This window comes from Neophocaena asiaeorientalis, unplaced genomic scaffold (assembly GCF_003031525.2).
Source record: "Neophocaena asiaeorientalis asiaeorientalis breed wild unplaced genomic scaffold, Neophocaena_asiaeorientalis_V1.1 scaffold379, whole genome shotgun sequence".
Classification (NCBI taxonomy): Eukaryota; Metazoa; Chordata; class Mammalia; order Artiodactyla; family Phocoenidae; genus Neophocaena; species Neophocaena asiaeorientalis.
This window is the reverse complement of record NW_020172145.1, coordinates 863,404-890,747: the sequence shown is the minus strand read 5'-3', so window position 1 is coordinate 890,747 and position 27,344 is coordinate 863,404. Positions and strand designations below refer to the sequence as shown.

At 43.1% G+C, this 27,344-nt stretch overlaps 1 protein-coding gene across 3 annotated transcripts in view; it reads left to right on the top strand.

Annotated features, from left to right (window-relative positions):
• Positions 1-27,344, top strand: part of MOB3B (MOB kinase activator 3B) — a 201,630-nt gene that overhangs the window by 64,050 nt on the left and 110,236 nt on the right. For all 3 annotated transcript variants that reach the window (XM_024754685.1, XM_024754671.1, XM_024754679.1), the window contains exon 2: positions 14,241-14,857. In XM_024754685.1, coding sequence (XP_024610453.1) covers positions 14,440-14,857 — 418 coding nt within the window. In that variant the 5' untranslated portion in view covers positions 14,241-14,439. The remainder of the gene's footprint in view (positions 1-14,240; positions 14,858-27,344) is intronic.

Genomic DNA, 27,344 nt, shown 5'->3' with positions numbered 1-27,344 from the left:
GGGCCTTCAGTGCTTCAGGTGAACACATTTCTGTCCTACCCATTCTCCTCACTAAATGGCTGTTGACCCATGTGGACTCCATGGTAAGCCAGGCCTAGTGTGTGAAACTCTCCAGTTCAGGGAGTTCTCAAACACTGAAGTGCATCAGTCAGTATATGCAAAGTGACGGGTGGGACCCCAGGGTCTGCATTTTAAACAACCACCCAGGGTTATTTTGGTCTTCCTGTTTTTTTTTTTTTCGAGGGTGCCCAGGAGGCCCAGGGAGAACTGAATAGTCAGTGGACAGATGGTTCTGGGCAAGTAGGGGTCGTATTTTCTTCTTCAGCAGTCACCCACCTCTACCAGAGTCCCCAGGGCTCAAGAGGGGAAAAATGAAAGAGAAAAAGAACAAATGGGAGGCAGTGCAGGGGAGCAGTGGAAAAGACAGAAAAGCCAGTCAAATCCATAAACATTTGTTGAGAATCAAGTGTTCAAAATGAGCGCAATAGAGGGGGAGGGGCAACACAGAGGGAGGGGAGTAAGAGGTACAAATTATTAGGTATAAAATAAGCTATAAGGATATATTGTACCACATGCGGAATATAGCCAATGTTTTATAATAACTATAAATGGAGTATAACCTGTAAAAATTGTGAATCACTATGCTGTACACCTGTAGCTTATGTAATATTGTACAGCAGCTGTACTTCAATAAAAAATAAATACGTAAATAAAGGGAAAAAAATTCCCACAGCTAAAGGAAAAGGATGAGCAGAAACAAAAGTCAGATCTGGGAAGGGTCAGGAGAGGAGGCAAAGGGGTGGGCTGAGCCTTCCCCGGCGTGGCAGCTTGGGTTTGAAACTTGTCTTGATGAACCTGCAGGGGCTGCCAGATGGATGGGTGGGCCCTCATGGTAGATGGGCGGGGAGCTGGGGGTGAGGTGTGAGAATAAAGAATGGTCCAGACTGTTTGGCACAGAGGAACAGTTACACGTTCAAAGCTTTGGGAGCAAAGGAGTAACAACAGTCAGTTCTAACAGCATAGTCAGGAGAGGCTGCTTGGAGGGGTGACAGATGTCTGGGCCTTGCAGGCTGAAGGCTGACTGCAGGTGGGCAAGCCTAGGAGAGGACTGGGGCAGAAATGTAGTCCCTGACAAGTGCGGTGGGCATTAGGGGTCAGGTGAGTCATCTGATTCATAGAGCCACACCTGAAGGTCCTTCAGCGCCTGTTGAGGGTGGGTAGACTAAGAGCGAGGGCCCTTTTCCCTGCTTCAACTGAAGAAGAGAGAGTTTTTCTCTATTTTTATATAATTGTGTCCTGCATAAGACTTCATGTGGGGAAAAACGTCTATGTTGCTAAAGAAAAAAAAAAAAGACTTAATAACTACCAGGGGAATTAAAAAAACTGTATGTATAATATATACATACACATGTATATGTTATATATACACACATGTATATATACTATCTATACATAAAAGCATATACACGTGTGTGGGTATATATGTATATATAATTGTGTGTGTGTGTGTGTGTATACATATATATATATGGTTTGTGTTGAAGTGTTGAAAGAGATAGTTATTGTGAACTTGGGGGCAGTTTGGAAGGGCAGCTAGGTGAGGGGTCTGCATAAACATTTAAGAGATTCCTGCCTTAGTGGAAAGAACCCTGGTACCTTTCTGGGCATTAGATGTGTTTGTTTCTGTTTTTGTGTTTAATACATTAAGAGGTTGAATTGAGTTAAGTGGTTTTCGAGACTTCTTCCCGCTATGAAACCTCCCAGCAGTGATCTCGCTCGCAGGCCTCCCCAGCATATGCGTGGGGTGGGTGGCAGGGTCATGGCTTGAGGAGCGTGAGTTTAAGGTATTGTGCAGAGTGATCTAAGGAGACAGTTTAGGGGCCAGGACGCCTGCTTCCACGTCCCGCTGGGAAGGGTAGCGAAGGGTGGATGCAGCAGAGCAGAAGCTTGGGGATGGTCACCAAAGTCACAGAAGTAGAGTTGGCACTAAAGGAGGTGATGTGATACGTTTTCTTCTTATATTAAAAAAAAAAAAAATTCCCAAGCTGCTTGCTCTCCTCTCTTCCCCATTATTTTTCCTTTGAGGTATATTTTTTAAACTTAGTTTTTAAACAAAGCACACAGGTAAAGGACTTTGCAGCACCATGCAAAGATGGTTACAGAGATCTACAATGAGTTTTGAAACATTCTTTTAAGGCTGGGCATCCTTCCAAAGGAGCTGACTTTTCAGCAGATGCTGGAAGATGAAAACGTGGGCACAGTTTAGATTGGCCTGGGGAACTGCACATCTAGTAGCTGCTGTTGATCTTTGAATGAAGTATCTGTTTTCTGAAAAGGTTTCTCTTGTTGATCATCCTCTCATCATGATTCTGGGAGCGTGGCCCTCTCACCTGGAGAAGGAACTGTTGTATCTTTGCACCATTCGATTAGCAATAATTTAGACACACAGTTCAACCACACAACTTACTGGGTTTCTGTTTGTGCCCCGTCCTGCGCTAGGTCCTCGTGCTGTGACGAAGTCTAGGGTGGGATCCCAGCCCTCCCAGACCGATGGAGGGGCCAGATGTGTGAGCACAGGGATGCAGTGTAGTGTGAGGTTACCGTGTGAGTGTGAGAGAGAGGTGGGTACAAGACGTAGAAGTCACAGGACAGAGATGGTGAGCCGTCCCTTTCTTCCTTCCTCTCTACCTCTTTCCCTTTACTATACCAGAGGTTGAAGTTAATCCAGAGAGAAGCTTGAGGCCATGAGTCTGGGCAAGGGAGAAGCCTTATCTGGGTGGAGGTGTTTAGATTCCCCGTGGAGAAGGCTGGCCGTATACTGTTCCTGGATGGTAGCCACCTTCGACCTGGGGCCGTCACGCCTGGTACTCACTGACTGTTGTGGAATGTTTAGAAACACCTCACAGATGAGAGGTTCCTCTGTTAGCATTCTCACTGTCCATGGCTGTGGCTGCACAGTATGTGGGAGACATGATCCCTGTGATGGGTGGTCTCTCTTGTCTGAGTCAACCCTTGAGGAGACTGTGGATGCCTGGCGTGCAGACACGGACCTTCTGCAGATAAATAAGGTATGTCTTAAACAGGGCCGTCCTTGAATTGATGTTGTAGTGGAGCTCTACTAAAAAGCAGCTACGTAGGGCTCCCCTGGTGGCGCAGTGGTTGAGAGTCCGCCTGCCGATGCAGGGGACACGGGTTCGTGCCCCGGTCTGGGAAGATCCCACATGCTGCGGAGCTGCTGGGCCCGTGAGCCATGGCCTCTGAGCCTGCGCGTCCTGGAGCCAAGGGAGAGGCCACAAACAAACAAAAAAAACCAGCTACATTTGCATAGGCAGGCCTGTGGGCACAACATGACATTGGGATCTCCATAAGGGCCCTCGAAACAAATAATACCAGTCTTCTCTAAATGGCTTCTGCAGAAATTGATTGAAGCAACAACAGATCAGCCTTACTGCTTATAGGACATAGCTGTAGGTCTGTTAATGAAATTTGTTTGCTCACATCAAAACCCTAGATTTACCCCCCCTTTTCCCATGCAGCACTGGAGACGAGGGGCTTTGGGGAAGCAGCAAATAGCACACTCCCTGACGGCAGGCATCTCTCAGGAGGGAAGGCTGAGCCAGCTGAGCACGTGACCGGTTGATTCTTCTCAAATTCACCAGTTACGTGAGTTAGTACCTCCACTTCCCCTGGGGTAACTTTAGTACAAGGACAGAGAAAGACCAGTTGTATCCTTAGGGGAAATTCTTCCTGATAAAAACCAAGAATGGGGAAATGGATCTCTCCTTCAGACTTTCGAAGATTTTGTACAGTTTTGAGGGTCACGTCTTATGGAGAAGATGTCAAAGAACAGCCCAGGTTATGCTTGGGACCCCTATTTATCATGAAGCGACTTGAAATCCAATACTATGAGAAATCTGGGTTAATAAATGTAACATTTGAAATTTGTCTATCTTTACTCACACTATCTCACTTATCCCCCCAAACACACTGGGATATTGCGTTAGTACCCTCATTTAACCAAAGAAGAAATTGAAGCTCAAAGAGGGAGGGTTTAGCCCAGGAGAGTAACTCGTTAAGGGGCAGAGTCTGGACTCAAGCCCGCCTCTTTCTGACTCTAAAGGTAGGGCTCTGTGCAGTCCTCCAGGTGGCCACATCGTTTACAATTACTTGTTTGATTCAGTTTTATTTCAAGCCTCTTTTTTAGTTGTGGATGTGTTCAAGAACGTAGAGAGGATAGCATCATTAATTATTTGTCTCAATTTTATCGCAGCATTATCCTCCTGTCCATCTGTTTCCCCTCTCGAGTTGAAAAGCTCCCAGGTAGATGTTTGTCTTTTCCCTCTAGAGAGTTTCAGGGGATGCAGCCTAAATCCTCCAGCTGGATCACTGTTTGATAACAAGAGTAACGTTCTAATCAGTTGAGAAAGTTATTCTGTTACCAACACAGAGATGATAGCTGGGTTACAACCAAACGTATTGTGTTAAATGTAAAGCATTTAAAAATTTTAAATGAGAAACTTTTATATTCCATTCAAAACAAGTGTTTGAGAGATTAATGGGAGGGCATGCAGCATGTAATTTGCCCTGGTATATCAAAATTCATGAAATAATATTGCACTAAATTTTATTACATGCAGAAATACAAGAACTTCTTCACAATATTAAGCTAAGTGTGTTATAAGTATTAGGGAATCTTTTTTTAATGTTTTATTTGCTTTATTTTTGGCTGCATTGGGTCTCCTTAGCTGTGCACGGCTTGCTTCTAGTTGCGGCGAGCGGGGGCTGCCCTTCGTTGCGGTGCGCAGGCTTCTCATTGCAGTAGCTTTTCTTGTTGCAGAGCACGGGGTCTAGGTGCGTGGGCTTCAGTAGTTGTGGCTTGGGGGCTCTAGAGCGCAGGCTCAGTAGTTGTGGCGCACGGGCTTAGTTGCTCTGTGGCATGTGGGATCTTCCCAGACCAGGGCTCGAACCCATGTCCGCTGTATTGGCAGGCGGATTCTTAACCACTGCGCCACCAGGGAAGCCCTTACCTTTATTTTTAAAGAAAACAAAACTGAGGCTCATAAAGGGTGTCTTGTCCAAAGATATAGCCAGTCAGAGTCATTGCCAGGACCTGACTCCAGACCACAAAAGTTCAAGAAATATGTATCATTGGGGGGGGGGCTAGGTCTGTGTTTCTCCCATCCTCTTCCCTAACCCCTTAGATGTGCCGTCGAAGTTCCTCTGGTCTTTTTTGTGAGCTACCTGTCTAGAGAGGCAGTCTAAATTAGGGTTGAGAGTTTTGGAGTCAGCTTGGCTACTTACTGTTTCTATGACCTGGGACAAGTTTTACTCTCACTGTATCTCAAGTTTCCCTGAGTATAAAATGGGGACAATAATACCTAACTCATAATTTTCTATTTAAATAAATTGCAAAATAAATAAATGTTAGTTATTGTTACTATTATGTAATTAGGTTGAGTAGGATTTTAACCATTTTAACATTCTCATTGGCTGTTTGCTATCTCTAGAATCTGATTCTGTTAAAACTTGAGTCATAATATGATTCAAAGGATGACGACGATGATAGCAGCAACCACGTTACTCAGTGCCTGCTGTGTTCCAAACATTTAACCAATATGCCCTCTGGAATTCCCACAACAACCCTGCAGATGCTGTGTTCTTAGCTACTGGGCTAGATCGCCTCCAAATTTTGCCTGCAGTTGGTGTTAGTTTTACCCATCCCACCAAGCTTAAAATAGTATTCTTTTGAAAATTAGAAATGTATTTTCCAATTTCCAGTCTTCTAGCGCATTTTGTGTTCTCTAACCCCCTTCAAAGATCTCTTGCAGTGGTTCCAGATGTCATACATAAATTTCCATAGTGCCAGGGATAAAAATTTTCCAGACCCTGAGACTCAAATTCACTTAGAGTGCCTAAAAGTAAATAAGTCTGTTGATAGTTACAGGAACCAACTTCCTTGAATTTGAATGTTTTTCCTTTAAAGCAAGACTTTTCCAAGAAAGGATTGGCATATCCTGTCTCAAAGAGAAAGAAGGAAATGATAATTGACAATGACCTTTATCCCAGTATCCGATGGAGGTTCTGAGTGACATCATACCAGCTGGTATACACCTTTGCTTTAAAAAGTAAAAATACATTTTTTATCTGCCTTATTTTTTTACTTCAGCAATTAAATTAGCTCTATCTGTAGTTACCGCCTCATCCTCCATTTCTCTACTGCCACCTGCCTAAGTATTATGGTCTCAAATCATAAGATTTTTTTTCTAACCACAAAAGTATTCTCTAGCTAGCCGAAAGATTTGGAAATAATAGAGGGCAAGTGGTTACTAACTTGGAGAAGTTTTTTTCTTTTAAAAATTACTAAAATAATTAGGATGCCTTTCATGAATATTAAATGGGTCAACTGAGCATTTATCTTGCAATAATTTTGCTTTCACTATTTATTTTTAAAACGGTGGTAAAATTGAATCAACCCTATGCAAGGTAGAACCAAAGATTTACCATCTCCCTCATTACTGGGATTCTAAGCCAGTCTCTACTGGGCTCAGGAAGGACTTTATTTAAGAGACCTTTATTCTCTTTAAGAAAATATATTTTTAAGTCTGTCTTTTCTTCAGCACAGTGTGAGTATATGGTAAATTTAACCACACCAAGTAAATCCCACCCTTCTCTTTCTTTTTTTTTTTTTTTTAAAAACTGTGAACTAAGCAAATAGGTCTTTTTTTTTTTCTTTTTTAGAAATGTATTTGTTTAATTTTGGCTGCGTTGGGTCTTAATTGCTGTGCACAGTCTTTCTCTAGCTGCAGCGAGCGGAGACTACTCTTCGTTGCAGTGCGCGGGCTTCTCATTGTGGTGGCTTCTCCTGTTGCAGCGCACGGGCTCTAAGTACACAGGCTTAAGTAGTTGTGGCGCACGGGCTTAGTTTCTCCTCAGCATGTGGGATCTTCCCGGACCAGGGCTCGAGCCCATGTCCCCTGCTTTGGCAGGTGAATTCTTAACCACTGCACCACCGGGAAATTCCCTAAATCCCACCCTTTTCTATCCTTCCACTCTTTTTACTCTTTCTTACCACCAAGTGTCCTCTTCTGAATGGTGATGTTTCTGAGTCTGTGAAATGAAGAATCCTTGTGGGTCTCTGCTGTAAACACCTGTGCATTGATCAATCACTGTTGTTGCTGCCACTGCAGTATACCAGCTTGCATGCAATATTTTCATCTTTGGAATATTTACTACTATTTTTAATGCTAGACTGTCCACCCTGGTGACTAAAATATGCAAATGAAACAATGAGAATGCAACCTGAATGGATATTGAAGAGCTAGAAATTGATGGGGAGTGATGGTTATGCAACAGACTTCTGTAAGGCTGCACCTGTTCGTACTGATTTCATCTGTGTTCAGAAATAACCTGGGCATTTTAAAGCTCTGAAATCATACATGCCTTTGAAGTTTAAAATGAGGCAGCACTATCTCTCCCAACGAGTCTAAAATGCAACAGTACGGCAGCTCAAAGTTGAGGAAGTAGATTAGTTGGACCAAAAAAAAGAAAAAGGCAAGACGGCTTCTCAGGCAGGAATCTCTCCAATTTTTGGATTGTTTTGTGAGCAAAGACAGTACCTAATGACTAGGAAGGAGTAAAACACTACGTAAAGGTTGATAGAGTCACTTTTTAGGCACAGTCCTTTTATTGGAGCCTGAGAAGGTTAGATGATGTTGAATTTGTTCTCCCACACACACATACACACACACTCCTCTAAAATAAAAACCTAATCTACTTTTATTCAATATTTGGATTGTGAGAGGAGGACTCACAATTGGACTATTCTAGCCATAAAGAGAAAAAAATAGTGGGAAGATAATAAATCAGGTGAGTTATTCTTTAATTCTGAAGAGCTGGAATTTTAGGTAACACATGGGAAAGAACAGCCCATTTGAGAGAGAAGTTGGACAGAGGTCTTGACTTTTCAGGACAGCCCAGCAGTTGGTAATATCTGACCTCAGTGCGTAGGCAGTGAACTTACAGTTTGAGGTGGAGTCCCCAAATAATGAAAGGTAGGAGGTCCAATTTGGTTTCACTTTTGTCGTTTCACTTTGATGCAAAAGGTTCTTCATTCACTGTCATTTGTTCATTCATTCAGCAAACGTTCAGTGAAGTCGGCTCTGTTCCAGGCACCATCCTAGCTCCTGGGACCCCAGCAATGAAGGTGGCATGGACTCCCTCATGTGGGGTCCTTCTGGGGCCCCCATTTTCCTCATGGCCTTCCTGTAGTGAATTGCCCTGCCAGGAGGAGTGCTTCATCCCACAGAGGAGACATTAAACCTCCTTTCCCCGACTAATGTCACTCTGGTCCCTCTCCTTTCTGTCCTGCCTGCCCTTCTGTACCTCCAACATCTCTAGAGGTGGTCACAGCTAAAGAGGACGCATCTCTCAGGAGTGGATGGGAGAGCTGTTTCATTTCTTCCTTATCCTTGGTGAGGAGTCTTTGATTTTTCAACTAATAAGTCAGAAGACATCAGTAGGAAAAGAAAAATAAGAACTTTTCTTGCCAGTGTTGCTTAGTTACCTTGTCAACATTCCCTTGCAGCCCAGCTGAATGCTTTCTGCATATTTTTCTAGTGCACATGTTTTATTGCTATAATTGATCTATTTAGCAGAAAATATGGAGAACACATGGAGCGCCTGTCAATTTTATGCTGTTTATTTGAATAAATTTATGCTGTTTACTTGAAATCTAAGAGAATTTTTCTCCTCACTGTCTTTTTCATTCCTAATCTGAGTAATACCGTGAAGGAATCCCATCATGATCCATGTTGGGGCATTTAATTTTGCAGCTAAAAAAGCAAAAGCCCATGAACTGACCTCAAAACTAGACAGCACGTTGTGGACTTTTCAAAGGCAGGGCCCAAGTTTTAATTAACTTTGTGTCCTCGGTGCCTGGCCCTTTAGTGAAGGCTTACTGGTTGAATGAGCAGTTAGCCTCAAACATTTCTTAAGAACCAGCATTGTAGTGGGTGTTATTCATAACATAGAATTTGCTATAGTTTTTAGCCACGGGGCAAAGCTGGTGACTTGTTCTTTTCTTTCTGGAGACTGGACAAAGACAGAGAATAACGACAGTGTCATTGCTAGTCCCACATCTTCTTTAGCCAAAGCAGCTTTTGTGCCTGAGGCTGCCATGGCAGTAGCAGCAGCCATAGTTCATCTGGCATTTATGACAAGGTCTTCGCTGGGAAGCTCCTGGGTTCTGGGGCTGTGCTCTCCAAATCAGTGCAGATCAAGAGACCTGGTCATTGTCACTATCTGTCAAGGCAGTTGTATTCAAAACACTGAGTCTCTCATTGTTTTTGTCACATACACGCAGGCACACTCAGCTGATAACTAGGTTTATGAAGCAAACTGTTGACAAAACAACAAACGGAAGTTTATTTAGTCATCCCCTTTCCCAGCCAGTAGGGCAGCCCACTAACCCAGTACTCCTTAAAGCATACACTTCTGAGATTTTGTTGAAATTTAGGCTCAGATTTACTAGGTTTCGGGAGAGGCCTGAGAGTCTGCATTTCTAGCAAGCTCTCTTAGTTAGATCAGACCTTGATACTTAAAGTGTCATCCGTGGGCCAATAGATTTGGCATCACTTGGGAACTTGTTAGGCCCGCAGACTCTTAGGTGCCACTCCAGACCTACTGGACCGGAACCTACATTTTAACAAGATCCCATGTTCACATTTGAGAAGCATTGCTCTAACCATGTAATAAGCCTACAGTGTCAATTATGGGCAAGGGTCCTGCTGGGGCTCTGGGTTGAAAGTAAGGTTAGATGGATTTCTTTTTTTTTTTAAACATCTTTATTGGAATATAATTGCTTTACAATGTTGTGTTAGTTTCTGCTGTTTGACAAAGTGAATCAGCTATATGTATGCATATATCCCCATATAGATGGATTTCTTGTTGCCTTTTTACTTCAAAACTCTTTTGTGTACCTGCCTCAGTAAGTAGAGCATCTGATGCTCAGATAAAGACACAGACAGATGCCTCTTTGTTCAGTCATTCAGTGGTGTGATGAATTTGTTTTTATCCATCCTGGAGTGCCATTGTGTTTAAACACAGGGGCCCACTGACCAACCTATCCCTTCTCCAGAAAACTTTGTTCTAGACAGAAAAGTTTGACCGGGAAAGACGTGTCTGAGCATGTTAGAATGATGAACACGTTTGGAACGGCATTAGGAGATGGGAGTTTCTGTTTCCTCATCTGTAAAATGCAGATAATAATACCACCTGTTCTAGCTTCCTTTATAGGCTTGTGAGGAGCTTTGACGTCTAGCTGTGAAGGGGCTTTGAAAACATAAGGGTGTTCATGAGATTTTAAAGCAACTTTAGTGAGAAAAAAATCATGTATATTTCAGTACTGGAGAGGTCTGGATTCAAAACTTAGCCTTACCATCTACTAATTTGGTGATTTCTGCAAAATTATTTCATATGATTGAGCCTCAATTTCTTTTTATGTAAAACGGTCATAAAATCATCCATCATGCAAAGTTGTAGTGAGGATTAAAATGTTAATAATATACGTAAAAATCTGGTGCATAGTAGAGTTTAATAAATGGTAGCCAAGAGCAGCACATTAAGGGACTTTGTTGAGAAATAATCTTACAAAGATGACTGTTCCCTCAGGTAAGCCTGTTATACAGGAGCAAAAAGGAAGAGTGACTTTAAAGCTGGTTAAAAGTTTGAATAAACACCCATCCATTTCAAGAGATTGATATCTTGAAGTTTGTTTTCTAAGTATCTCTGGAAGAAAAGTTCCCAAACCTCAAACAAGGTTTTTTTAAAATTTAAATATAGTGAGTACCAGCCACTGGTGGGTTTTGTGATTAGGAGGATTTGCCATGATTATCTGTCTTATTCACACGCTCTCAACAGAGGTGCCAGAGGGACTTGGTAGTGTCCATGAGAGCCTGGCACTGGTACAGAGGAAGGTTTCCACTTTGGTGTCCGTGCACCCAGACATGCCAGGTCCTGGGGAAACAGCAGAATTAGTGATAACGAGGGTCATGTAAGGTGATGAGATTGCTCTGAGGACCGTGGGAATTGATTGATGGTACCCTCATTATCAGAATAACAGAACAGCAAGTCTTATTTACTGGAGACATGAGGGGGTGGCTGTTGGGTTGTTGCTGCTTTACTGTCAGCAATTAAACATTTGCGATACAGAGGGACTTGTCTCTTTTAAGAGAAAATAAACGTTCTCGTCCTCCTTTCCCTATCTTCCCAACCTCTAGCTTATATTTTTATTTTGGAAATGCTCTTTGAAGGCCCTTGGCTTTCTTAAGTCTCTTTTCAGGCAGGCTAAGCCTTTGGGATGGTATTCTTTTTTTTTTTTTTTTTTTTTTTGCGGTACACGGGCCTCTCACTGTTGTGGCCTCTCCTGTTGCGGAGCACAGGCTCCAGACGCGCAGGCTCAGCGGCCGTGGCTCACGGGCCAAGCCTCTCCGCGGCATGTGGGACCTTCCCGGACCGGGGCACGAACCCGTGTCCCCTGCATCGGCAGGCAGACTGTCAACCACTGCGCCACCAGGGAAGCCCCTGGGATGGTATTCTTTTGAAGAAGAGATTGCTACAGTGTGCAGAGTTTGTGTGGTGATAACCTTCCTGGTGATCTTCTGAAGTACCCTGAATGTGATTTCACAGACAGCCAAAGGCAGGGTGTCACATGACCCGCTTTTCCGCACGGATCTCTTTGAGAGGGTGTGTACACTGGAGGCCAGGTGAGGAGGGACAAGAACACCTCACTGATAATATGGCCTTGCAGTGAAAACCTAATAGGAAGAAGGGTGGGCTTAAGAGGGAGGGAGTGAGCCGACGAAGGCTGCAGGGAGGCTGCAGGGAGTGTCCAGAAGAGGCATTCAGCTGAATAATCAATCAGCAGTTCTGAGTGAAGCGCAGAGCCTGTGAGAGGCAGTCGGAATGTCTTAGCTGATTTTGGTTTTTGTTTTGCCGGAATAACTTAAGGTTGAATGCATCACTGAGCCGTTGTCTGAGTGTGGCGTAGCAGAGGAGTGGATCAGTGGATCCTGCTTCAAGTCCGTTTTAACTGATGCCATGATGGACTCTTCTGACTCTGGCCACAGCTGTTGGCTCATTTGGCTAGAGTTTGACCCCTGAATGGATCAGTGATCTCCTCTCTGTTTCCAGGCCACAGGACATCGTCTGCACTTCCAGCCAGTCGATACTTGTGGTCTTTGGGGAATATGTGGATGGAAGCTGTAGGTAAAGGGGCTTCATGAACCAGCAGGAGGGACAGGTTGAAGAGCATCACTTTTTAGAACGTAAGGCTACGTGGAAAGAGCATTTGCTAGCAATCAAAAAGTGAATTTCGATCCTAGCCGTGTCCCTACTCACTGTGGGACCTTGTTCAGCAAGTAATTTTATCTCTTGGAGACCCAGGGATAATGATACCTACTACAAATCTACTACACCTATTCTAAATCTGCTATAAATCACACCAGAATTTTAAAAGGGTCAAATGAGGTAGGTGATGGAGAAGAGAGCACTGAAGACTTCAAAGCTGCCCTGTCCAGTATAGTAGCCACTAGCTGCATGTGGCTTTTTGGATTATTAATTAATTAAGTCAATCAATTATTCAATTAATTAGGATGAAATAAAATGAAAAATTCAGTTTCTCAGTCACACTAGCCACCCTTTAAGTACTCAGTAGCCACATGTGGCTAGTGGGTACCATACTGGACAAAAAAGATACAGAACATTTGCGTTATCACAGAAAGTTTTATCAGACAGTGCCTCAAAGCACTATTTAGGATGTAAAGGATGGCATGTTGTAAGGGTGATAAACGCTGTCATAGTTAGGGGTTCTTAAAAAGAAACAACCCACTCAAGTTAGCTGGAGTAAAATGAGATATTTGACGAATTCAAGAAAAATGTATGTGTCCCAAGGGTTGGAAACACAACTAGGCTTCAAGAGGAAGTGGAACCAGTTCCTATAAGGCTATCAAGAACAAAAGAAGCTACTCTCTCCCCACTGTCTCTCTTTCTCTTGTCTTCCTCTGCCTGTGGTCACTTGTGCCCTTGGCTCTGTTTCTCTGTCTGTGCATATGGCATCTTTCTTTCTCTCCTCTTCCTCCTTCACTTCTTTCCCCTCTTCTCCTCAGCACCTCCCCATTTCCTCCCTCCCCTCTCTGCAGACCAGCTTTCTTAACTGTACTACACATGGTCCAAATAGGGCTCAAGCAGACCCAATTTTGTAAAAAATTTGTTTAAGTATCATTGATTTACAATATTGTATTAGTTTCTGGTGTACAGCAAAGTGATTCAGTTATACATATATAATAGTTTGCATTTGTTAATCCCAAACTCCCAATCCCATCCCTCCTCCCCCTTGGCAACCACAAGTCTGCTGTCTGTGTCTGTGAGTCTGTTTCTGTTTTGTAAATAAGTTCATTTGTGTCATATTTTAGATTCCACATATAAGTGATATCATATGGTATTTGTCTTTCTCTGTCTGACTGACTTCCGTTGGTACGATAAACTCCAGGTCCATCCATGTTGCTGCAAATGGCATTATTTCATTCTTTTTTATGGCTGAGTAATATTCCATTGTATATATGTGTATATGTATATATCACATTTTCTTTATCCATTCATCTGTAGATAGACATTTAGGTTGTTTCCATGTCTCCATGTCTTGGCTATTGCAAATGGTGTCAAGCAGACCCAATTTTCATCACTTCTCAGGGATAATGTCTAACAAAGGCTGGATCCTGATTCGAAATTCCCGGGGAAGCCCAGTGGGTGTGATAGCCACCCCTGCTCCAATCAGCTGTATCCAGGAGGATGGGGGTAGTGTCCTTATGCTTACTCAATAGGGGCAAGTGGCAGGGTGGGGCAGATGCTCTAAAAAGGAGCGTATGGGGATGTGTCATTGACTAACACGCTCATCCTTAACACCTTGGAGCAGTCCATTGAAACTATGATCACACAGGGAAAAGTTCCAGAGATTTGATCAAGGCCGTGAAGAAAAAGGGTGTGATACTTTTCCTCCTTTGGCTATTTGGTCATATGATTTGATCACCAATCCAGATTCTCAGGGGTTTGGCTTAACTTCCATGTCCTTATACCTGGATGGAAGTGGGCACAGCCAGAAGTGAGATGGAATTCAGGTCTAAGCCTTTGTCATTTCTTAAATGCAAACGGGACACTAATGAGACCCTTTTCTCTCCTGCCTTTAGGAAGAAACATGAGGTTCCCCTGGAAATCATTCAAGAGGAAGATGGAAGGGGCTGTCTAAAAAGAGATTGAAAGCTGCAGACCGCAAGACTGGGGCCGGAGGGCTGGCAGTGGAAAACCCTGTTGGGTTGTGATCTCTCATTGAAAAGTCCCAGTTGCCTTTTTGCTTCCTGCAGGGGGAAGGAAGAGAAGGAGAAGACCATGTCCATAGCCTTGAAGCAGGTGTTCAACAAGGACAAGACCTTCCGGCCGAAGAGGAAATTTGAACCTGGCACGCAGAGGTTTGAACTCCACAAACGGGCTCAGGCATCCCTCAACTCAGGCGTGGACCTGAGGGCAGCTGTGCAGCTGCCCAGCGGGGAGGACCAGAACGACTGGGTGGCAGTGCATGTGGTGGACTTCTTCAATCGGATCAACCTCATCTACGGTACCATCTGTGAGTTCTGCACTGAGCGGACCTGCCCTGTGATGTCAGGGGGCCCCAAATACGAGTACCGGTGGCAGGATGACCTCAAGTACAAGAAGCCGACTGCACTGCCAGCCCCCCAGTACATGAACCTTCTCATGGATTGGATTGAAGTCCAGATCAACAATGAGGACATATTTCCAACGTGTGTGGGTAAGTCCATGACCAGCTTCCTGGTTATTTTGTCACTTCCCACCCAAGCTTGGAAGGTTTGCAAGGGCTTCTTCCGGGACTGCCTTTGAATGCCGGATAGCGCCTATATCAGTGTTTCCCTAAATTCCATCAGTCACATAACAGCAATTTCCTTTTCCGGATCTAAGGACCTTATTGAAAAAAAAAATCATTCGTAGACCACTTAGAATTATTTTGTAGACCTAAATAGTGGGAAACACTGGCTTGATGAAAAGTCGGATTTGATCTTATTGGCTTCCTTGGGATTAGACTCCAAACCCACCCAGAGCTCCTGGTAAAACTTTTAATTTGGAGCTAATTAACTAGTTAGTTACATTAACTCTGGTGCAATTATTGGTACTCGTCTCTCAGGGTAAGAAATCCCAGTGTGAGAATCCGTGGATTTGCTTGGGAATCAAGCAAACAGGCAGTTGGCATTTTGGAGAAATAAGATCCTGGCATTCTTTTCTCCCCTCTCCTGATCATAGGTATTAATTTCAGTCTGTACTATTAACTCTGGACCCTTGTGTAGCTGCTAGACCAACCCGGACACCTGAAATGCAAATGCTTTTGTTTGCTTTGTGCTCTGAGCCATAAAATTCTTCAAGGGGAGAGACCAGACCTTTCCTATCTCTTATATTTCTTTATGCTGCTGATCATTGAATCTGCAAGCCTGGCAGGTTGAATTCAGAATTCAGTTTTTAGGGCCTTAGGTTCAATAAGGGTGAGAGCATTCTCTTCTTTGCACTGTTGTACCTGTGATACCTAGCATGGTGCCCTGGAACCTTTTAGGCACTCAGGAACTATTTGTGGAATGGTTGAAAAAATACTTATGCTGCTGGAAAATATTATTGAAAAGCTCTGAGATAGTTGGGGTATTAAAAAAAAAAAAAAGCGTTTGAAACACATTGCAGAAATCACCTTTAGATGGGGCATGTGTGTCCCCATGTGGCATATGGAAAGTTGAAGTGGGCTGTATGGAAGTAATTATGTTTATACCAGAAAAAAAAATGTATATAAATTGATTAGGGCAGTATGTCCATCTTGAAACATTCAGATCTGCTCAGAAGCCTCGTGTTGACTTGTCCAGTTTCCTCACATACTTTCTCTCTGCTGTCCCTTGTTAGGGCAGGAAGTGGGGTGGATGGCGGCACAACCCTCCTTGGTTGGCTCACCAGCATAGGAGGAAGAAGGAAGGTTTCAGAAACTCCCCTGGCTGTATAATTGGCACCTTGGAGGAGTAGCAGTTTCCTAGGTTCGTGTCTTTTTGCACTTTCATTGACTGTCAGAGGCTTCTTCTGGAGCTGGGAGGAATTTGTCTTTTCCAAAAGCATTACAAGCAACTGCCAATGACTCTGCAGAACATACGACAGTAGTAGAGGTAAATAAATGTGGCCAAGGATCCCTCCTTGCTGCCCTTCCCCTTCTGTTTCTTTGACGCTTTGAACTCTGGGCACTTCTGTTCTGTCTGGCAGTTGTGGTTACCACATAGAGTTGCTGCCCAGAAATAACATCACAGAGCCTGGTGTGTTACTTAAGAGTGAGGAAGCTTCTGGCCATCTCCCTGGAAAATAGAACATCATAGGTGATTTTAGACTTTGCTTGGAGGAAATCACTGGATGCCACCAGATCCCCCAGAGCGATTGACTTTGCTTTCTTTTTCTTGATGGTTTCCTTAGCCATTCAGTGTGCTTGGGGAACACTCACCTGATCAGAATCCTCTATTTCAGCTCTTCCCAATCTGTGCCGCACAGTACAAAAGTGTTTTGGGAGCTCTTAATAGGTGCACTGTGATTTTTTTTTTTTTCTCCCATGGAAAAATAAGTTTGGGAAATGCAGAGTGAAATTGATTTCTTTACTGCAGGACTTTAAATATACTAATGTGCATTATACATCTCCAAGAAAAGAATATGTTAGTAAGTAGTGTATCTTAATTTGAACCTGGTACCTTCTTCTTCTTTTTTTTTTTTTTAATGGAACACTATTAGCGTCTTTTGGGAAATGTTCATCTATATAGAGTTGTCAAACTTTTCTTTGTATCAGAATTACTTGGACCTTCTTCTCAAAATGCAGATTCCTTGGTCCTCCCCCTCAACAACTAAATCAGAATCTCTTAGGTGAGGCCTAAGAATCTGTACTTTTGGTAAGCTCCTCCCACCCCTCTTGTTTATTGTAACCACCCAGAATGCTTTTCATCCTCCCCAGGAACAGTTTGTTTCTTACCTCTCTGGTTTTATCCATGTCATTCTCTCCTTTGGAATCCCCTTCTAGTGAATTCTTATACATCCTTTATACCACCTCAGACTTCCCTGGTGGTCCAGTGCTTAAGACTCCTCCATGCTTCTAATGCAGGAGGCGCGAGTTCAATCCCTGGTTGGGGAACTAAGATCCCACATGCTATGTGGTGTGACCAAAAATTTTTTTTAAAAAATGAACTTTATACCATCTCCTCTGTGAAGACTGTCATCTTTTAGAATATAAGTCCCTTCAAGTTAAAAATATGGCTTATGCATTTGAATATCCCAGCACTAAGTCCAGTCCTGGTGCCTTATAAGTTGTTGGATGGATGGATGGATGGACGGATGGATGGATGGATGGAAAAATAATCTTTATAAAGTTCCAGCATGTGTATGGTACTGGTGATCAAAGTGAAGTTAAACAAATGTCTCTGAATCTCTTTATCACCATTCCTGGGTATTTCCCGTACCTTGCCTTCCACAGGGTTTAATTTTGTCTGTTTAACTTTTCCAAGGTTAAAATGTTAGGGGTCAGTAAAAACCACCACCATCCACCATCACCCTGAGGGCCTTCATTAGTATCCTGCTCACCTCTGCTATTTGTCCTCAGACAATACTCTTGCTGTCTTTACAAGAACTTGCCTTTTAGGAGCCACTTTCTCTATGAGAATTCATTTCCTCCTCTTCTTCCTCCCCCTGATTCCAGCCTACTTTCTTTCTTTTTGATCTTGGTGCTGCCATGAGTCATTATCATGGAAATGATCAAGATGTCTGTCAGGATAAAGTAAAAGAGGAATTCCCAGCCAACAGCAGACCCTGGGTGGATGAGAAATTTGGGAGTTCTGCTTCACATTACGGCTTTGAATCCTGGGCATATTTCTGTCTTCTTGCCTGGGAATTGGGAGGGTTTGAAACTTCCCCTCCTCCCCACTGTGACCCGAGGAACTAGAACCGGAAAATACAGACAGATGTGAAGGCTTCACCCTTAGTTAGGTATTAAAGGATATAAACAGCTGTTGATCTCTACCATTGAAACATGGAGGAAAGAAAAACTTTCATCTGTTTCTGGATTCTGGTTTAACTCGGATACCCGGGCTATTTCAGAAGTCGAGCCTTCTCAGTTGGGAGAATACCAAACAGATGTGGCTCCCTCGTGAACCAGAGTCTCCTCCAGTCTCCCTTGATCCTTCCCAGCTTCCTTTGTTAAAAAGCCAACAGATGTTCCTGCAAAAGCTCCCAAGACAGCAGTAACTTCAGAAGCAAGGGCCACCTCCTCTTTGATTGTATCTCTTTAGCCACTTTTAGAGGTAACGTTTGAAAAATAGAAAGCACAGCCACCCACTTTTTCAAATTCCATTGCCTGTCTAATTACAATAATTTTTATGTTCTAGCCCCCAGGTTCCCTGTTTTTCTGTTATATAATAGGACTTAAATCTCAGATCTGACACTCAGAAAAAAAGGAGTGGAAAACTTAGCGCTCCTCCAACTCATGTTTTTAAAAAGTCTTTGAGCAGGAGGAATTTAAAAAATAATGACATGATCTCACCTACCTCTATGGTTTTAGAATAAATGGGTGTCAGGGAAGGGGAGAGCAAGCAGAGGAAGCAAAGGAAGGGAGAGAAGCCAGGAGGGAACTCACGTGTATTGAGTTTGCTAAGTGCCAGGCGCTATACATGCTACTGTTAATCTTTCTTAATTCTTATAATAACTGAATGAATTAAATATGCCATTTTACCAGTTAGGAAGCTGACATTTAAACAAGCAAAGCGTTTCCCAAGGTTGTACAGCTAATCAGTCATTTAGAAGTCAGGGTTTGAGCTCAAGTGGCCAAAATTCTATGCCCTTGTCACCCACTACCATTTATAGCATGAATCGTTATTCTGCAAACTTCCTTCACGTGGTGAAAGGCTTCTCAATCATGGTTTTAGGAGGTTGTCTAGGGTGGGAAAAAATTCAGAAAAGCTGATTTTCGGTATAAATTTTAAAGAACTGATTCTTTTCTTTGTTTCTGTTTGTCCCTATTTTATTATTTTTTTTAAATAAGATTCTTTTAAAAAATAAATTTATTTATTTATTTATTTTTGGCTGTGTTGGGTCTTCGTTGCTGTACGCGGGCTTTCTCTAGTTGCGGTGAGCGGGGGCTACTCTTCGTTGCGGTACGCACGCTTCTCATTGCGGTGGCTTCTCTTGTTGTGGAGCACGGGCTCTAGGGGCGTGGGCTTCAGTAGTTGCGGCATGTGGGCTTCAGTAGTTGTGGATCGCGGGCTCTAGAGTGCAGGCTCAGTAGTTGTGGCGCACGGGCTTAGTTGCTCTGCAGCATGTAGGATCTTCCTGGACCAGGGCTTGAACCCTTGTCCCCTGCATTGGCAGGCGGATTCTTAACCACTGGGCCACCAGGGAAGCCCTGCCCCTGTTTTAAATAATCACCCCTGAAATGCCTGAGGAGTGTGTGCATGAGACTACAGCTGAGTTTCATCCTCTCAAAATATTGTGGCAGGAAACATAAGGCTATAAAAATGTCCATAGGGATGAGCTTTTCAGACATGGGATGTTGGGGAACCGAGTTTATAATTAGCCTTTAAATTTTAACTTTTTTTTTTCTATTGTCTCCCTCCTGGTTTTTTATTTTTATATAAATCTATGTAACACTGGTAAGACAGCATGTATGTCAACAAAATATATTTACAGTGTGGTAGGACTAGCCCTGGGCTTGTAGACAGAGACTAGCTCTGCTATTACAAGATGCTGTGTGACATTGGGAAACACCTAACCTCTGAGCTTGCGTTTCTCTGTGTAGAGATTCTGATCTCACAGGACTGTTGTAAAGATTAAATGAGGCAGTGTGAGTAAAAACACCCAGCCCAGAGCCATAAGCCCCTATAAGAGGTGCTAAAAAACAAATGTGTGTCAGCTGCCTCTCTCTCTGCATACGTTTCTACTTAACTGTCAACCAAAACTCTTGGATCCCACTAGATGATTTCTGAACAGTATCCCCAGAAAAAAGCAAGACACATTGTAAGAGAATCAACATGATTTTTAAAAAATCGTTGCTGAATTGCTCTCTGATGGGGGTCATAAATACCTTCCAAGACTTTGGGAAATTTCAGTGTTTCTCTAGGAGCTAGACCAACTCCTGGTGTCAGGGATGAACACTTAACCCTTTTAGACAGAAAGCTACTAGGAAGGATCGTTTTACTTGGTTTTCAGAAGACTGAGTACTGAATGTGCCCACGTCCAGTGCCAGTCCGGCAAACCTCAGCAGAGACTGGGTGCAGGTTAGCTGGGGAAGAGGGGAGATAGCTTACTAGTCACATCTGACACAAGCCATTCATTAAAATCAGTGCTGGGTGAGCTGCCCTGGATTTGACCTCTCAAGAGGATGGGGAAATAGTTCTCAGTGCCCAGGAATGAAGCCTCCAAGATTGCCTTTTGAACTGGCAAGTTTTTCTAAGACTCTGGAAACATGTTTTGCCTTTGGGATCTGATAAACTGGCTCCCTAAGAATTTACTCGTTGGGAAGGCATCATAATAAAGCTACAATTTTCTGAATACATAGTACCCTCCACGCTTTACCTGCATCATATCGTTTAATCTGTAAAATAACCCCGTAAGGCGGGTATTATGAGGTCCATTTCGCAGATGAAAATGATGAAGTAACGTGCCCAGGGTCACACAGGCAGAGCTAGGGTTCAGACCCAAAGTAGCCCAGCTCTACAGGCTGTGCTCTCAGCTACTCCAACATCTCGTGTCTGTGATGTTCTTAGCCCAGAATCAGCATTACCCTTGACTTACCCCTACCTGTTGCATCACATGTTAAATTCTCTTTAGGAAATGTCCTACAATAAACCCAGCATTCACAGGGAAGGATGTGAAAACAGACAGGGTGGTACATCTGATGCAAATTGTACTGGATCCTTACTGATGGGAACTCTTAAAGTTCTACTCGCGGTAAGAGCTTGCCTTCTCTAGATTCTGATGCTACCCTAGTGTATTCAGTTGTCTGTTCATGGAAACCACGCAGAAACAGCTGACTCCACTCTTCCTCACCCCCACTGGCTGCCGGTGAATTGATGGTCTTGTGGAGGGACACAGTTCCCTACTTCCACCTTGTTAACCCAATACTACAGTGACTTGGTGGCTGAGTTAATAAGAACAGTGGTAAATAACCACCCCACTCAACAAATCCCAAGAGATACCTCTGGAAAATGGTGAGGGCCACCAGTGTGCTAAGAAACAGCAGAGAAAAGGAGTGGAGAGGGGAGCCCAGAGGGCCTAGAGACTGCCCTGTAAGTTAAGGCTAGTAACCTGCTGTCCCCACCTGCACTGAGGTCTCCATTACTCATGCTGTGTAATTTTAATGAGCCATATCTCAAATGACAAGTCGTTACATCTCAGCATCAGCTGGGAAGGGAACTGGGCTATATGATACTCAGTGGAAAACAGAGATGAAAAATAAAGGCTGTCATGGGGGTTGAGGGGTATAGGCTGCTTTCTCTCGGTTGGTGCTTGTGGACACATGGTGCCCTACCTTAGTCAATGAAGGCTGCCTTGCGGAGGTCAGTGCTGCATGGATAGGCAAGCCAGCTCAGCGCCTAAGCCTTAGGGGATGTGGAAATGCATCCGGCAACGCAGTGGGATGGAGAAAAATGAGTTAACCAGAACTCTTTCCCAGAACAGACATGGAGTTGGAAGAACAGTTGCATAAGCCACTTGAAGTGAGGATGAGATGCCCAAGAGCACGCTGGATTATCACTGATGTGCCAGCTGACATTTAAAGAGCACAGGTTTTTGTTTATCTGAGTAGGGCATATCAGCACGGCCCTAACACCAGAGGCCTTCTCTCTCTGCCCTCCTCACCAGTCTCTGCCTCCCCTCTAGATAGAGAAGGTACCCTTAAACAGTGTCATTTTGAAGAGAGGTTGAGTTTTTGTCCTGCCCTAGATCTCCATGTGTGGAGAGTGAGTCTCAAGCTTTTCTTTTAAAAGACCTTTGTAGGTTTCAGGACATGTAGTATCTGTTAAGGCCTCTGCATATAAGAACATTTTGGTGTTTCATCTTAAAAAAACTCATGCTAAATTCATATTCTAAATGATAATTCTGTCCGTGTTTTCCTTCATGTAATCGTGTCTTTCTCTTAAGTCTTCTGGTGAAATGGATGCTGTGGGAAGATGAGCCAGTTTGGGAAGGTGGGGTGTTGGTAAAAAGGAACAAAAGCATTAGTCTCTGTTAGACCTGAGTTTGAATCCCGGTTATCAACTTTTAGTAGAAAATTTTCACTCTCTGGGCCTGTTTGCTCATCTGTACAATGCATATAAAAGGATCTACTTCATAGGACTGTTGAGATAATTAAATAACGTGCTACATTTAAAATACTTAGCACAGTGTTGACACATAGGCTAGGTATGCTTTCGATGTTATCCCCTCAATATCACATGGTATCAGTGTGATGAATTAGACTTGTCAGGTGAATTAAGGTAAGAAAGGAAAGAAGGTAGGATGAAAATCCATACTTCTTTCAAGTATCTGGCTGTGGAGTCGATTCACATGCCCTTCATCTTCTGCTATATCTTATGGAACCTTTAGAAGAAATAGTAAACATTCATGGGATGTTTAGCTTGGCCTTGACGGCTGGAACCAGGTGGGTCCCGGATGGAACTTGAGAAGATGTTCACATGAATAGCATATGAGGCCTGCACAAAGCCAATCCCACCTTCTTGTTTCTGCTACAGGGTGCAGCACCCAGCATAACGCTCTGCATCAAGTAGACACATGGTGAACTAATTACTACTATGTAAGTGTAAATTGATTGACTCATGCTGTATAGTTCATATTACAGAACAGAAGTTTCCTGAAAATTGTGAGGCAGTTGAACTTCTGTCCTTTGGCTGATATTTTCATTTCTCAGAGAGAATTTTAAAGAAAGCTTGGCAAAGAATCCTTTTAGTGTGTGAATACCTCCTTAGTGATATGTCTAATTGATCTTTAGAACAGGCCTTTGGAAGTTAAAATGTTTGTCTTCGTGGAGAGACGAACTGGAGTTGTTAGTTCTCTCTCAGGGAAAGGAAGCACTTTTCACATTAAGCAATAGGTTTTCAGTGTTTCTATATTGTCTGGCCCAGGATCCTAGGGCTGGAGAGCAGTGATGAATTAAGGGAGAATCTCCAGCTGATAGTCAAGCGTTCATTCTGCCGTCACTCCCGGGATTCTGCCAGCAACAGCTGGCTCCTACCTGGTTTCTGGGCCAGCTGAAGTGAGAGAGCCCTAATGCCTGGTGTGGCAGTACAATGGAACCTCAGCATCTTAGGACCACCAAGAATTACTTGTGGGTGACTTCCTTCAACATTTATGGGTTGCCTGGCCCAGCCAGGGAATCCTACCATGGCCTCCAGGAGCAGAGGGAAGAAAGTTGTTGAACATTGGGGATTTACGAGTTTCAGCCTTCAGATAAACCATTCATATTTCACCATCCCAAAGTGGCGGGGTGGGGGCAAGCCTACAGCTGAGGGCATCTGTCTTTCTGTGTCTTTGAAGAGAAATGTGAGCAAATATGTTAATGATATGTACCAGAGTCCCTGTGAGCAGTAACTGTTATAACACATGGATTGTGTTATGATGGCTTTATTTTGTTTTCTAAAAATAGTATACAGGTAAGGTTTCATCATCAGCCTGGGTTCAAATCTGTTCCTCTCATGGCTTTGGGACCTTGGGAAGCCCTTGACCCTCTCTGAGCCTGTCTCCTCATGTGGAAAGTAGGGGTATTAATAATTATACCCACTTTGTAAGGTTGTGAGAATTAAGTGTCGTAATGCACACAAGGCTCTTAGTGAGTTCCTGGTAGAGAATTAAGTGCTGAATACATTTGGGCTTTATTACTTTTCATGGTGATATAAAAAGGGAAGACCACTGATTTATTGCAGTTGGTAATGCTTAATGACATAGGAGAATTTCTCCTCCCGTATTCGCTGTAAATTTCTTTTCCAACTGGAATAAACATTGAGAAAAGCTATTGATCATGTCATAATTACAGTAGTTATCTTGGAAAAAGAATAATCTTTCACATCCATTAGAATGCCAGTTAATAATCAAGACTTGAGTACCTCGCTGAAATCAATAGATTCCATATTTTATGTCAGGCAGTAATTCCAAAGTTTAAAGTACAGTAATAATAATAACATTAGCTAACGTTTATTACCTATTCTGGGCCCAACAGCATGCGAGGTCCTTTATGTGTTTTACTTTGTTTTTTTTTTTTTTTTTGGCCGCGCTGTGCAGCTTGCGGGAGCTTAGTTCCCCGACCAGGGACTGAACCTGGGCCCTGGAAGTGAAAGCGCCGATTCCTAACCACTGGACTCTGAGGGAATTCCCTGTGTGTATTTTATTTCTAATCCCCAAAGCAGCCCCAGTCGACATTATCATTTTCCCTATTTTCAAATGAAGAAACTGAGGTAAGTTCCTTTCCCCAAAGTGTGGGGAGAGCTGAAATGTCAAAGTGGGATGGTGAGGTACCAGTGTAATCGCAAGAGCTGCAAGTTCCTACTCCCTAGGATTGGACAGACCAAGTGAGGGGAGGAGATGACTAGCACCTGGGAGCTGGGGCTGTGCCGCAGGAGCTGGGAGCACGGCCTGTTCAGCAGAATTGGAACCAAGGAGAAGATGCACCACCGCTGGAGGCCAAGGAGGACCATGGGAGAAGTACCTGAGTGTCTGCTTCCCTCCTCCAGTCTCCTGCTGGGGTAAAGGGGCCTGGGAAACCTATGTAGGGAATGGATCTGAGAGCAAATAAGTGAATGACTGGCATATGGAGAAAACAGATAAATAACAAATAAACATATGAAATAATTTTAGGTGGTGATGAGTTCTGTAAAGACAACGTTGGGAAAGGGAATTGGGATGCTGTAAGATTTAAGTAAGATAGATGTAGAATAGTGGCCTCAAATTTTTTTGGCCTTTGAACTCCTTCATACTCTTAAACATTATTGAAAATTCTAAAGATCTTTTGTTTTATGTGGGTTATAGCTATCAATTGTTATCATATTAGAAATTAAAACTAGGGAAGTTTTAAAATATTTATGAATTCATTAAAAAAATAACTGCACCACATATTAACATAAATAACATTTTAATGAGAAATAGCTGTTTGCCAAAACAAACCAAAAAATGAGTAAGAAGAATGGCATTGTTTTACTTTTTGCAAATCTCTTTATTTATTTTTAAAATTAATTAATTTGTTTTTTTGGCTGCGTCGGGTCTTTGTTGCTGCGTGCGGGCTTTCTCTAGTTGCGGTGAGCGGGGACTGCTCTTCGTTGTGGTGCGAGAGCTTCTCATCATGGTGGCTTCTCTTGTTGCGGAGCACAGGCTCTAGGCACGTGGGCTTCAGTAGTTGTGACCTGTGGGCTCAGTGGTTGTGGCATATGGGCTTAGTTGCTCCGCGGCATGTGGGATCTTCCCAGACCAGGGCTCGAACCCGTGTCCCCTGCACTGGCAGGTGGATTCTTAACCACTGCGCCGCCAGGGAAGTCCCTGCAAATCTCTTTAATGTCTGAGTTCATAGAAAACAACTGGACTCTGTTATCTGCTTCTGCATTTCAATCTATGGTTCAAGTCCAGCTTTGCACAGATATGTATTTGGGAAGGGGAGGACTTTGTGTACCTGTGAAAGGACCCCCAGGGATGCATACAATCCTTTGAGAACCACTGTTGTAGATAAAGCAATGAGGAGGCCAGTCCTTTGCACCTAGTAGGCATTTGATGATTTTGGTTGAATGAACACAAATTAAGATTGCATTGAGGGTTTCACAGTGTCCCTTGTACAGCATTGTATCATGATTGTATCATTGGTGACATTGTGATAGTATAAGACAGTTAGACAAGATGGTTCTTAGGGCGCATTGATCAGTAGGACACATGCTTTGTGGCATTCACCCAGCAGTACTGATGGCTTTTCACCTTAGTGTTCAGAGTCATGCAGGCGCCCTGTCACAGACTTTTGTAGGACCACCAAAAGAAAGATGGTAATTAGTCTCTGAAAAAAAAAACGCACCCTCTGATTTCCTTAACACTGTGTTCACACTAACCTAATGAGCTAGTTCAGACTAGACTAGACTTAACTGGTGGTCCTTGATGTGTACATAGGAAGTATTTTAAAATTTGAGTGGAATTGCTGTGATATAATTATTGTGCTATACAATACAAGGTGGTAGACCACCACCAGTTACCTTGCAAACTTCATGCAGTGCTATTTAAGTTAAGGAGACCTTTCTATCTGGGTGCGAGAGGTTATGAGTTTCTTTTCACCATCACCTGATACATATTCTTATAGAATGCTGACATTAGCCAAGATCCAAGTAATAATGTAGCTATTATGAAAAAGAAAGCAAATGAATGATTTAGGCAGTAGTTGCTCTTTTGGATTATCTGTGATGCTGCTCTTTCCATCAGCGTGAATAATTGAATTCAGCATTAACTGAGCTCCATGACAAGGGACACTGATGGAGATGACCACCTGTCAGCTTTAGATGGACATGGCCACATTGCTTCAACCCCCAATGGACAGATATAATTACCCTCCGTGGACAGACTAGTTTTTCAATGGGGTTTATACAACATCTTAGGCCAAATGAAATGTGTTTTTATTGCTGATTGTCAGAGGCAAATCTCATACCTGCCTTTCTGAGCAAATTATATCGTATCCTGCTTTGATATTATGCAGTTGATGTAATAATGATGTCTACCATTTACTGAGTATCTATAATATGTTAGGTGCATTACAACCACTTTAGAAAGGTGCTTTTTACCTCTTTTCCAAAGGAGGAAACTGAGTCTCAGAGAGGCCCAGGTCATATAGCTTATAAAGACCTGTAGCAAGTCTTTCTGACTCCACTGTGTTTTTTCCCTATACCAGGGACCTCTGAGATACCACATTCTAGGCATGTGCATGCATGTCTTTGCATAAACACGAAGACAGAAATATATTCAAAGACTGAGTGAGAGAGGAGAAAAACGAAAGGATAAATTGGAAGAAGGAAAATGTTTGACTTCTGTATGACACCAATGCATGAGACCTTTGCAGAAGAAATCCTGCCTGCCTGGATGAAATAAGATATTTCAAGTCATGGCTTTGTTCCTTTCTCATTGTGCCTTAAATATGTGGATTTGACTCATGGTCTGCTGAAACTAGGGAGACTGCCACTGGGACAAACGCTCCCATTAATAAGGTGAGACAGGGACTTCCC